Source organism: Capsella rubella, unplaced genomic scaffold (genome assembly GCF_000375325.1).
Source record: "Capsella rubella cultivar Monte Gargano unplaced genomic scaffold, Caprub1_0 scaffold_2, whole genome shotgun sequence".
Lineage (NCBI taxonomy): Eukaryota > Viridiplantae > Streptophyta > Magnoliopsida > Brassicales > Brassicaceae > Capsella > Capsella rubella.
The window spans coordinates 3,355,746-3,369,421 of record NW_006238922.1 but is presented as its reverse complement, the minus strand read 5'-3'; the positions used below and the strand labels follow the sequence as shown (position 1 = coordinate 3,369,421).

Sequence of the window (13,676 nt, the reverse complement as noted above, 5' to 3'; positions counted from 1 at the left end):
ATGCAAACCGGATTAACACGACTAATTAGAACCAGCTAAACTAGTTAAACCGGCCCTAATTAATTTAAATCAATTAAACCAACAATTATATTAAACCAGCAAGTTCAACAAACATTATTCCACAAACATAATCACCCTAGCATGCTTCTAAATTTCATTCTATCACCCTAACAATTCCAACAATAATCCAAACATCAATGAGCGTCTAGATCATCCTTCTCTCCTCGCCATGATTCCACGGATCACACTTTTCCTTTACCTGCATCATAGAAAATAGATGCATAAGTATTTCATAAATACTTAGTGAGGGCGATCTTCCCATCTATGAGCTATACACACAAACAATGAGATAACACCCACATATATAACATAAACAAACCATCCAGCAAGCTAAACATCCAATAACACTTCCAGTTCACCTACAAATCATCACAAACAAGTCACTAAATCTCAATCGCTTAGATAAGCTCATGGTCACGCACTCACCTTAACAAGGTGATTTGAATAACAAATACAACCAAAAGACTCTCTTCGCGACTGCAACAGCCAAACAACGCCCAACAACAATCTACACAAACAAAATCTTTATGAACCAAAATGGACAGAAACATCAGAAAAACTACAGCCACAGAAATGAAGCTCTAAAACAGAAACCAACCGTTAACTTCTTAATCCCTTCTGTGGAAATCACGAACTAGACGTCACTAAGTTTCCCACAAAATTTGGTGCTGATCAGAGAAACAATGAAACCACGATCGCACTTACAAACTCTGCTGATCAATTGGTAGCGCAACTTGTCTTGTGGGAAGGTTGTTAAAGGGTGAGGTTTTGGGTTCGAGTAACGCCAAGCGCACCAATAACCTACCTGGTGGGCCAGAGAGATGCGAGCCAGAGAACTACGCAGATTGGGCCCATAGGAGAGAGGGTAGGGTCGATGCACTGCAACGCTGTAAGGTTGCCATGTGGCAGAATCGCACAAGGCGGATTGTTACAAATATACCATAATATACATAGTCAATTCAAATCTAAAAAAAAAGTATATGCTTTCACAAATCAATTTTTTTTATGTTTATGGTATTTTTGAAAAAAAAAACTCTTTTATCTCATTTTGGGAAAAAAATTGTGGTATTGTTAGAAAAACAATTAAAAATGTAGCAGCGATGGAAATTTCTCGTTATTTAATTACAAGTCTAAAAAATCCTTTAAAACAAACAAAAAAAAACCAAAAAATATTGATTAAAAATATCAGCAATTGTCAATCATCAGGTAAAAATTTCTAATTTATTTAATATTTTAAAAAGTTTTGTTAACCTCATCATGCCTAAGGCATGGGACAGTATGTATACTGTATATTTACCTTTTACAAATTATTCATGAAATAATTACGTAACTTATATATAAACAATTAAGTTTTAATTCTTAATATACATATCCAATATGTAATCATAAACCTTTGCTTACTCCTGAATCCTTTCTTAGAATCGATTTCAATGGTTTCAAAGACAAAACCTCATGCTCATCATCAAAGGAACTAAAACTTCCTTTCGATGTCCTCTTCTTGATTCTTCTTGAACTTATTCGTATCTCATCAACTTCATCCTTTATGCTCACAATTTTTCTTGGAGCCTTTACTCTTTCTCCATCCACCGATACTGTTTCATTGCTAACCATGTTTTCTCCACCATTACTTATGATATTAGAGCCAATACCATCAGAAGTTTCATTCTTTGAATCAACTTTACCAAGTGGTTGTGGTAGGCCAAGTGTTACTTTCTTCAAGGCCTGTGTGGCTAATAACTTCACCAAGAAATCGTAGAATCGTCTCCAGATATTGAGAGGACATTGAACTTCTTGTTCTTTGTTTTCCATTTTTCGATCGAGTAGAGAGAAAAGCATGTTTTGGATTGGTTTTGGGAGTTTATGTATGGCTCAAAATGTAAGAAAAACAAAAACAAGAAGCAATGATGCATTGTCAATAATGAAGATATGATTAATTAACTTGTAAGAGTGGACTACTTTGGGGAAAAGAAGTAGATGAAGAATCTGCCGAAGTAACAAGTTTGGTATAAAAGATTTAGTAATCTGATTCTTTGATTTTACTTGAAGACATATTTTATACTGTATGTAGAAATGTAAATTCTTTCGCTGTATATGATGTATAGCCTAAACATCATTTGCTAAAAGGGGAAACGACTAAAGCAAATCCCAAGTTTTAAAATCTGATCGTTTAATACCTTAAAGTACACATATCATGAATTATTTTATTTCTCAAAACTGAAGTGTTAAAGTAAGTCAAATTTTGATAAATTACATCATTACTAATTGATAAACATCATTTGCTAAAAGGGAAAAAGACTAAAAGCAAATCTGATCATCGTTTAATACCTAGGGTGCATATATACACATATATTATATATAATGAAATAATTAATTTATAAAATATTAAAGTTATAAAATACTAGGTTATTAACCCGCGTTACACGCGGGTATATTTGTATTGATTGTTCAAATTATTATAGATTTAGTAATTATTTCAATGCGCTAATATGTATGTATCAATTATTATATAAAAAATTTAGACTTAATAACCATTTAAATATAGGTTGATTGGTACTACACAAAAATACAATAACATTTAAATTTTGATTTGTTTGAACATAAATGTTCTTTTATTTATATTTTGAGTATCATTCACAGTAAAACCTCTATATATTAATAATGTTGGGACCCCAATATTTTATTAATTTATAGTGATATTAATTTATCTATAAATTAATATTTATGATTTTATAGTATAAATTAATAATTATTAATTTATAGTAGTATTTTTAACTCTTAAAGTTTTTTGAAAATATGAATTGGGACAATTTCACAAAAATAAGATTCGTTTTAAAATTATATAATTTATTGTAGTTTAGAATTGAATTCTATGTTTAGAAAAAAATTTAACAATGAATTAAAAATATAAAACATAAATACAGTTATATACAAAAATTCAAATATATGATTAAAACCTCACTTATTATTTTTAACATCTTGTAAAACAAAAAAAAAATGAATATGATGCATATTTATAAATAGAAAACGTAAAGAAAATTTTGGTAATTTTGTGAGGTTATGGAGTATATTATAAGATGAGAATTTTTTTTAAAAATAAAACATAAATATTATTTATAGAGATGAGGTCTAGGAGAAAATTCATTTTACAGAAAAAAGGTAAAAGCATATTTCAACATATACATATATGTATATATATGTAATGATTATTATCTTATTATCTTATCGAATTTAGTTAATTTTTACACTGCCCTGACTTTGGACCAGCAAAATTTATTAATTTATAGTGTTAATTAATTTGTAGAGTATTAATTTATAGAGGTTTTACTGTATATTATTTAAAATATGGGATATTTGCACAACTAACCTTTTTATGATACCCTTTTCTACAAGTACCCTCTCTAGGTGTCCATTTTCAAAAATACCCTCTTCAATGTACAAAATGACTAAATTACCCTCCTTTATTATAACCCATGAAGAATAAAGGAATATTCTTTCCAACAAGAAGAATATTCCTTCCGAAAATTTTCCCGCCAAATTTTCCCGCCAAAAATTTCCCGCCAAATTTTCCCGCCAAAAATTTCCGCCAAAAATTTTACCGCCAAAAAAAATCCGACAAAAATTTTCCCGCCAAAAAAAATTTCCCGCCAAAAATTTTCCGACAAAATTTTTTCCGCAATTCCTTAAAAAAACCTTGTAAATGTTTATAAATCCTTTTAAAAATCCTTTAAAAACCCTTGTCAATCTTTTAAAAGTCATCCAAAACCTTTCAAAACTTGAGTAAACCTTTTAAAACTATTGTAAATCATTTTATAACATTTATAAACACTTGTAAATTTCTTTAAACCCCTTATAACCGTGATAAATCATTTAATAAAAACTTTTGTAAACTTATAAAACCCTTTAAAAACCCTTGTAAATCCTTAAAAACCATTTTAAAGAACTTGTAATACCTTTAAAAACTTTTGTAAACCCTTCAAAAACCTTTGTAAACTTCTAAAACCCTTTAAAACTTCTTGTAAATCCTTTAAAAATATTTTTAAATCTTTGTATGCCTTTAAATACACTTTTAAATCCTTTTAAAAACACTTGTAGATCCTTTCAAAAAACCTTTAAAAATCCTTGTAAATTTTTAAAAAACCTTTAAAAATCCTTGTAAATCCTTTTAAAACTATTACAAACTTATAAAAACTTTTAAAAACCATTGTAAATCATTTAAAAACCATTTAAAAACCTTTGTAGGCTTCTAAAACTCTTTAAAAACCATTACAAATCTTTTAAAAACCATTTAAAAACTCTTGTAAGTCCCTTTAAAAACCCTTGTAAACCCTTTAAAAGACCCTTTAAAAAATCTTGTAAACCCTTTAAAAAAATTTGGCGGGAAAACTTTGAAAAAATATTTTTTTTTGCGGGAAAATTTTTGCGGAAATTTTTTTGGCGGGAAAATTTTTCTCGGAAACTTTTTTGGCGGGAAAATTTTGGCGGGAAAGTTTTTGGCGGGAAATATTTGGGGGGAAAATTTTTGGATGGAATATTCATTCCTTTGGGAAAGAATATTCTTTCAAATAGGGGTAAAATGGCCATTAAAATATAAGAGAGGGCAAAAATGAAAATGGTAAAAAAAGAGGGTATTTTTAAAAGAGGGTATTATAAAAAGGTTATTGGTATCAATTTCTCTTAAAATATTGTGTTGATAAGAAAGAAAAAGTTAAAAAGTTTATATGATTAGTTAAAATATTCATATTAATATAATGGTGAACAAAAAACAAAAATTATAAAAACATTTGAAAATATCTCTGGTCTTTTTTACCTTCAACGCTCTAATGGAATCTTGTTATTTAAGTTTTTATGATATATCAGAAATATATGATGTAGACTTAACTTCTACGACTTCCTCATTTTAGTATCCGCAATTCCACTATTATTCCTCTTTACTACTCTCTTTATTTTAGCTCTTTTAAATATAACATTATATAAATCGTTTGACTATCTAAACTCATAAACTCTCTTTTGTACAACTATTATATTTTTATTTTTTTCATCCAATAAAAGTAATCAAATTGACTCAATGTACAACTATTATCTCTCATATAATATATGATCTATTAACAATATATTTTAGCACTTCTCATTTCTCCTAATCTAATCACAACCGTATGTAGTAATATATATAGTACAGCTACTACCTCTCATATATAATAAATAATCTTTTAACAATATATTTTAGCACTTATTATTTCTCCGAAATTTTGCTTGTATATATGTAATCTCTTATTTGAAATTTTTTACTTCATACATTTGAACAAACTTGACAAAATTAGTGATAGTAATATGGACTATGTAGTAATAATAATAAAAAAAATAAAGAATTCATATGTTTTTATAAAAATTGGTTTGTGGTTTTTACCTTAGCAATCGTCTGCCTAACCTCATATCTAATTCATTCGCTTCCATGATCATAGAAACTAATATAGAAAGTATTCCTAATAAAAAAAAAGTCCAATTAGAAGTTAGAATTGGACTAAATAATAAAAACAATACAACAAAATTTTAAGTGAATGATAAGCATCTCAGAAAAAGCAAAATAATAAAAAAACCATATCATCATAAAATAAATTACAAAAAATAATCAATTAGAGCTACAAATTTAAGCATATCCATTCAACTATATTGTATAGTAATGTTGTGGTGGAGATCCTATATTTATAGTTAAATTGTTAGGCTAACTTGTAGAATATTTACTTTTTAAAATTAGGAATTCACTCGAAAATAAATATTCAAAATATTTTTCATATATCTTTTATTTCCATATATCTTATTTTTATATCCTTTTTGCAAAAAATCTTAAAATTGAAAACAAAAATAATCTTTAAAAATGTTAATTAGTGAGATGGCTAATTTTGATTGATCGTTTAAAATCCTATGTGGACGGTCTTAGAAGCTTACAGCCTCAACTTTTATATAGTACTAGTTTAGTACCCGTCCGATGGACGGGTTATCTTTATTTAAAATTAAAATTTATTATAATTTATAAAAAAATAGTTTCCAGATCTTTTTTCGAAAAAATAAGAAAAATTATTTTCATTTGGAAAGAAATTTTACTTGGTTTAAAGTATCAAATAAACGTGTATATATATATATATATATATATCTTAAAATTCGTTATTAAACGTTAATTATAAACATCTAGTAATGTCAAACTGACAATCACCAAACATTTGGGAGCTATTTGGGAGCTATTCACCATTATTCATACCATTTTGTAAAAATTGTTCTTTCTTAACTTTCAATTTTTTTAAAAATCATTCTCAGACTATGAAAATTAATTAATTATTATTTAATATGATGGTAAAGTTCTTTCAAATTAACATCAATCTAAAATAAGATGTAAAATACAAATATAGTCATTTGTAAATAAGTTCATATAAACAACGCAAATAAACATAAAGATTCTAAAATAAATTATAGCATCGTTGAGGAAAACATTAAAAAATCTTTCAAATAAAAATTTTAAAAAACTAAATATATATTTTAAAAAATATTTTTAAATTATTATATTACGAATAATATTGAACTTTTGTTATCTTTAATTTAAGCTAAAAATATTATTTTCGAAAATCTTTTTTTCACCCTTATGTTTTAGACAATGAAATTGCTGAATGGCATAATACATTCATACATAAATTAAAAATTAAACAAATATAACATATTATAAAATAAAAATCATGAATAAAAATATTTATTTAGTTAAACTCAAAATCTATTTTATTTGTAAAATGTAAATCCTAATTCTCTTTGATGAACCCAAACTGATAAATAACATTGTTTAATTGTAAAACATAAACCTCACTCCTCTTCATAAACCCAAACTAATAAATAATCTCGTTTAAATATAAAATCTAAACTATAATGCGCATTTATAAACTCAAACAACCATATAAACCCTTATAATTGTAAAACCTACAACTGGCAAAACCAAAAATTAGGTTAATAATTGAAAGAGAATTTTTGAGAAATACCCTTTTTGGTGTACCCCTTTTTAAAAATACACCAAGTTTCTATCCATTTTTGAAAATATCATTTTTGGTGTACCCCTTTTTAAAAATACACCAAGTCTCTATCCATTTATATAAATACCCTTTTTCAAATATGAAAAAATTGTAAACTTTTATATAGTTTATAAGGTAAATCTAGATCATCATTACTACTGGAAGACTCAATACAAATATTTATAAAGTTTTAAAATGTTCTAAACGGAATTTATAAGACTTATATAAAGTTTACAAAGTTTTTATATGGTTTTTAAATAATTTTTGAAAGGTTTTTAAAAGGTATTTATACGGTATTTATGAAATATATATATAAATTTACATACATATAAAGATAATTTGTGTATATATATATATAAGCTTACACATATTTTTATTTATAAATATCAAATTTGTTTTACTTTTTAATTTATCAAAAATACCCTTTTTCCAATACCACTTTTTTAAAAATACCCATATTTCAAACTTTATCTAAAAACCACTAAAAATATTGAAATTTATCCAAATATGTGTGCAAACTTATAAATATACACACAAATTACCTTTATATATGTATAAATTTTCATATAATTTTCATAAATAACGTTAAATAACTTATAAATACCTTTTAAAAACCTTATAAACCCTTTTAAAAACCATTTATAAACCTTACAAAACTTGTAAAAATGATTTAAAACCTTTTAGAACGTTATAAAATATTTGTATCCAATTTCCAAGTAGTAGTTATTATATAGAAGTACCTTATAAACAATATAAAACTTTATAATTTTTCATATTTAAACATGAATATTTTTGAAAATGGATAGATAAAGGAGATATTTTTGAAAAGGGGTACACCAAAAGGGATATTTCTCAAAAATTCTCTTTATTTTTTATAATTATTCTATATATTTTATTTTTTTAATGTTGTTTAGAAATTCTAATTTACAAAGATAAACCATAATTCTCATTTATCATTTATATACCCAAACCAACAAATCACCTATTTTAATTGTAAAATTAAAGGTTAAACCTTAATCCTCTTATGTAAACAAAAACCGACATATATTTTTGTTAATTATAAATTTTAAATCCCTATCTTATTAATACACCAAATTGACATAACTGAAATTAGGTTATTTGTTTAATTTTATTAATAATTTTTAATATATAATTCTTTATAATAATCTTTTAATATATTTCCTTTTTCGATAGGATTAACAACTAAATATTAATAATATTAGAATCGACACGTGTCAACATCTTATCGTTTATAATTGACACATGTCACGATCTTGTTAATGGCTGACTTTGTAAACAAATGTTTATATAATAAGATGTCCTTAAAATTCTTCTCTATAATTAATTATTTAAAGTCATTTTGTACAAAAGGAAAAAAAAAACGATTTTATTATTTCTTTACTAACAAATATCCCTATCCTTACAATTTGTAAAATTATTAAAAAGTCAATAAAAATAGATAACGAAATTATAGAATCACAATCTCTTATTCTATAGTTTGATCTTTGTATCTATGAAAGTTTGATCTTATTATATAGTTTGATCTTTGTATCTATTATATAGTTTAATAAGATAAATGCTTTAAATTATTTTTGTAACTTAACGACGATGGTGACGATGTAGTTAGCGTTGGAACAAGTGAAGATGCTAGTTGGGTGGTTGTAAGCGTAAGAGTAAGCTGTAGGGCAAGCGGTTTTGAAGATTTTGGAGTAAGCCGTTGGTTTGCAAGATATTGGGTTACCGAACAAGCCGGTGCAACAGTACTTTGGTAATTTAAAGACAGAGCAAGCGCTTTTACATGTTTCCCTTTTTTTTTTTTTTTGATAAACTCTGTCGGCTGATCTGGTCATCTCGGTAGAAACGCACCGAAATGTTTCAGAGTGAACTACTTCCCGAAAACCACCACACTGTCTATCCCGAGTTTAGAATGCTTTTAAGAGGTAGTCAAGCCGCCTGCATTTTTGACTACCAGGTAAATCAACTAGACTTTGGCCCAATTGACAGACTTCCCACACAACAATGATTTTTGTTTCCCGTTACATGACATAACTTGCAACCCAACCGGACACATCTGGTTTAGGTCGCTTACACAACCAGCGTAGCTGCAATTACCTAAACCATTCATGTTATAGAAAGAAATATTCATTAAGATAAAACAATCCAAATTTGGCCTAGAATCACGTCGTATTGAGCATTAGGGTACATTCTCTATATATGTATACAAATCAAAAATAAATAAAGAGAAAATCGTGTAAGTTAAACAATAGAAACTGTGAACGGTTGTTCCTGCATGACGACGAAGTTCCACCAAGCTGACTCTCCTCTCCGTAGTGAGGGACAACACGGTGCAATCAAGGCCGTTACGAACCATAGAAAACCAAGTAGACCAATGCATAGAGCCAAGAGAGAAATAGAATAGAGAAGGCAGAGGAAGACACAGAACCCTAACGTGTGAGTTAAGCGTCCCATGTAGTAAGTTTCATATAATAATGACTCATCCTCGAATCCGAATGTTGAAACCCACATTATGCAGCTACATAGGAAGTACATTGCGTAAACAGTACTGACAACGGCCAAAACTCCACCAGAATCAAGGAGTTCATCTAAGGGAATCTTGTGGCTACGCATATGCAAGATCGCTGCAACGATGAGGACTATAATGATAAGGTTCATCGCAACCTCGTAACGTAGGTTCCCGTCGATTCTGTATTAACCAACCAGACGATTTCATCAGCTTGTACTTATATAATCAAATCTTTATGTGTTACATAATATATACTATACAAAATTAAAAAATAATAATCTTCGACGTGGAGTCTCACCTCCATTCACGTCTGATGAGAGGTTCATGTACGATTGTAGTAGTTTGCATGGCTTCTTGGACTGACATTGTTAATTAATGATGTTTAAGAAAACCATGTAAATAAAATTATATAGTTTCTCTGAATAACCAAGTCCTATTACAAATGTGATTTGAGTTTTTTTTTTTTAAATTAAACAAATATATGCGGTTGTTAATAATAATCGAGTCCTTTTCCAAGTATAAGTAGAAATAATCAGATAAAAAAAAATTGCATTTTGCTTTAGCTACAAAATATTTCTATCGTACTTTTCGATGCAATTGATTATTCCTTCTGTTTGACAAAAATTGTCATTTTTAGAGTTTTATTTTTGTTCTATAAATGACAATACATTTTCAATGTAACTTTTACCCTAAATTTCCAAATTATACCTTTAACCCATCTATATTAACATTTTTGAAGTACCTTTTGTGTTTTACCCTTTTATTTTGTAATATTTGCATAACTAAACCCCTACCATTTGATTAAATAGAAACAGTTTAAGATAAATTTTGTATTAAATCATAATAAATTTGCAAAATTAGAAATCAATATTTATTACATTTAAAAAAATTTCCTAAAATATCTCCCTCATAAATCAAAAATTTCTCCAACATCTTTATATGATCTTAAATTTATATTATTACATAAACATATGTATAATAAAAATATAATATATTTTTTTGCATATGTCGCAATTTGAATTTTTAGAAACGGATGTATATTACTCAAACGATACAAAAATGTATGTACTAAAATATTATTGATAACTGTGTAGCACGGGTCATGTGATGGAACGGGTTATAATTTACATAATTGTGATTATAGATATTTTTACGGGTTTTCTACTATAGTATAACTCACAAAAATATTTTAATATGAAATTATATTATGTAAACGAATATTATGTCAGTATCATTTCATTATTTTAAATATTATACTTATTTAAATAAAAAATAAATTATCATATAATATTCTACGAGTTAAATCATAAAATTAACAATCAAAATATAGTAGTACACTCTTATATACCAAACAAAAAATAATAAAAGAATGCATTTTAGAATGTCGTCCCGCGGGTTAAAATCTAGTAGTTAAGTAAACCATTAACCACTTATTAAATAAGGGTATATATGCATAATTTAATAGTGAAATTTAACCAGTTTGACACAAATTTCGTCAAAAATAACTGAATTAACCTTTTAATATTGATCATTACTAGAATGAAACAAAATTAATGTAAAAAGGTGCAGTGACCACGGCCGTATTTGTTGAAGGTGCAACCTTGGCGACCCCCAAAAAGGACCATAGTGGTGGGAGTTGAACGGTATGTGATTTGTTGGTCGGAAGCTCAAATCCACCCCCGGCTAGTAATTTTTCGCCGGCGCTAGGTTTGGATCCTGGCAATACTGTGTCTTTACATTTGTTGTAAAATATTACCGTTGAAGCTGATCACCAAAAAGAACAACAAAGCTAGCTAGTGTGAATATTACAACAATTGTGCAACTAATATAGTAAAACTACACTTTTGAACAAAGACAGATGTTGTCGGAATGTAAGTTAAGAAAGCAAACATGATGAGTGAGAGAGAAGAAGAAGAAGAAAAAAAGCAAGTATATGAAGTTGTATGTAATGTAGCCATTGATGGGAGAGTACATTAGACTAAATCAACTTCTCAGTGCTTTTATGGGAATTTTAAGAAACAAGTCGAATACAGTATTTAATTTTGGGCAATATTTACTATGCCAATTTCTCAAGACTGTTTGGCATAGTTAGTGCGTGATTTAGCTTTTTTTTTTTTTATTTTGTAGACAAAATAATGTAACTTAACCTTTCATCATCAGTGTTGATCAACTCTTCATATTCAACAACTGAAAATGATAAATCATTCTTTTCTATGATTTAAATATTAACTAGCTATTAGTATTAGACTGTTAGATTGTCCCACATGAGATAAAATTTTGGAATCCACTTGGGATTCTAATTATCACCTATCCACTAATTTTGTGATTCGCTATTATTTAGGAATAACTTATTATATATAACTAATAATCACCTATCCACTAATTTTGTATATATAATACTTAATGATAAAAATAAAATATTGCCGAGACTAAATTTTTCTCTCTAGATCCGCTACGTACTGAGTTCAATCATACAATATCAAAATATATAACTTATGAAAAGATCAGTATCTTGTGAATGTTTATTATATATAGATTGAATATTTTAATAGCTCAAAACAGGTATGGAATATATACCCAATAGTTGCATATAATGGAATCGCTATAATATAGGTGCCGAGAACATAGCGTTCATATGAAAACACGTACGATGGCGTCTACCGTGTATTAAGAAAGTTGATTTTTCTTGTAGTGCGAAAATACTTCAACATCTTGCAGCCAATTATATATACTCAAACTATGAAGACATGGCATTGACCCTTCTTCTACTATCCACTCTTCCAACGATCCTCTTGTTCATCTAGGTTTAACACACGTAACTGAGGAAACCAGGCCTTCGAGTACACCATTCTCCTCCCGGAAAAAGCATTACACAATAAATTAACCCATTTCAAGTGAAGCAACATCTCTAGAATCGACATTGGATTCTCTTTCTTTGATTCGCTTTGAAGCTCACTCTACTAAGAATTTTGAGCTGGAGAAGATGTTAAAGGAGCGGGATGCTTTCTTGGCTAACATTAAATCTCATCTATTACATGCACAACAGCTTATGAAGAATAATGTAGATAAGTATCGCAGTGATGTGGAGTTTGCTGTTGATTCTTGGGTGTTATTGAAACTGTTGGTTAAGTGGACTGGTTTGCCTGATCATGATTTAGAGAGAAGAAAAAAATTACTCCAAAAAGAAAAGAAAAAAAAAAAGATTCACTAAACTAAAATAATCCAAATTTTGCGTAGGATATATCACGTCGTATAGAACTTTAGGTTTATATTCCTTAACGGGCAATATATGTATACAAATCAAAATATATAAATGAAGAGAAAATCGCGTAAGTTAAACAATAGAAACTGTGGAGTGTGGTTGCTGCATGACGACGAAGTTCCACCAAGCTGGCTCTCCTCTATATAGTTGGGGAAAACACGGTGCAATCATGGCCGGTACGAACCAAAGAAGACCAAGTAGAGCAATGTATAGGGCCAAGTTAGAGATCAAAGAGACGAGGGAGAGGAAGAGACAGAAGCCTGACGTATGAGTTATTCGTCCCATGAAGTAAGCTTCAAATAATGACATCTCATCCTCGGATCCGAATGCACCACCCCACGCCATGCAGCTATACATGAAGGAATTTGGGTAACAAATACTGAGAAAGATCATAGCCTTAAAACCAATTACGTTTTCATCTAAGGGAATGTGGTGGCTATGTATATGCAAGATCGCTGCAACGATGAGGACTATAATGATAAGGTTCATCGCAACCTCGTAACGTAGGCTCCCGTCTCTCCATGCACGACTGAGGAGAGGTTCTTGTACGATAGTAGAGGCTTCTTGGACTGACATTGTTAATTAATGATGTTCAAGGAAACCATGTAAATAATATATATAGTTCTCTGATTAACCAAGTCCTATTTCAAATGTGATTTGAGTTTTTTTTTTTTTTTCAATTAAAAATATATATGCGGTTGTTAATACTCGAGTCCTTTTCCAAATGTAAGTAGAAATAATCACTTAAAAAAAGATTTGCATTTTGCTTTAGCTACAATATATT

General features: G+C 28.4%; 3 protein-coding genes across 3 annotated transcripts; all 3 read right to left on the bottom strand.

Annotated features, from left to right (window-relative positions):
- Positions 1-853: 853 nt before the first annotated feature.
- On the bottom strand, positions 854-1,911 carry LOC17894626. The gene is made up of 2 exons (XM_023788417.1): positions 1,462-1,911; positions 854-947 (listed from the first exon to the last, which is right to left on the bottom strand). Exons 1-2 carry the CDS (start codon positions 1,894-1,896, stop codon positions 897-899), a joined length of 486 nt encoding a protein of 161 aa, XP_023644185.1. The 5' UTR covers positions 1,897-1,911; the 3' UTR covers positions 854-896.
- Positions 1,912-9,362: 7,451 nt separating this feature from the next.
- On the bottom strand, positions 9,363-9,996 carry LOC111831926. Its single transcript, XM_023787546.1, has 2 exons — positions 9,929-9,996; positions 9,363-9,810 (listed from the first exon to the last, which is right to left on the bottom strand). Exons 1-2 carry the CDS (start codon positions 9,994-9,996, stop codon positions 9,363-9,365), a joined length of 516 nt encoding a protein of 171 aa, XP_023643314.1.
- A 2,968-nt stretch (positions 9,997-12,964) lies between these two features.
- Positions 12,965-13,468, bottom strand: LOC17896608. The gene has a single exon (XM_023787544.1). It carries the CDS (start codon positions 13,466-13,468, stop codon positions 12,965-12,967), a length of 504 nt encoding a protein of 167 aa, XP_023643312.1.
- Positions 13,469-13,676: the final 208 nt, after the last annotated feature.

Bases quoted from the DNA above. Each gene is read 5' to 3' on its own strand.
- LOC17894626 (XM_023788417.1), bottom strand. From the start codon at position 1,896: ATGCTTTTCTCTCTACTCGATCGAAAAATGGAAAACAAAGAACAAGAA. The intron at 948-1,461 runs GTAAGCAAAGGT...GCAACCTTACAG, and splicing joins TTCTAAGAAAGGATTCAGGA to CGTTGCAGTGCATCGACCCT.
- LOC111831926 (XM_023787546.1), bottom strand. From the start codon at position 9,996: ATGTCAGTCCAAGAAGCCATGCAAACTACTACAATCGTACATGAACCT. The intron at 9,811-9,928 runs GTGAGACTCCAC...TGGTTAATACAG, and splicing joins CTCATCAGACGTGAATGGAG to AATCGACGGGAACCTACGTT.
- LOC17896608 (XM_023787544.1), bottom strand. From the start codon at position 13,468: ATGTCAGTCCAAGAAGCCTCTACTATCGTACAAGAACCTCTCCTCAGT.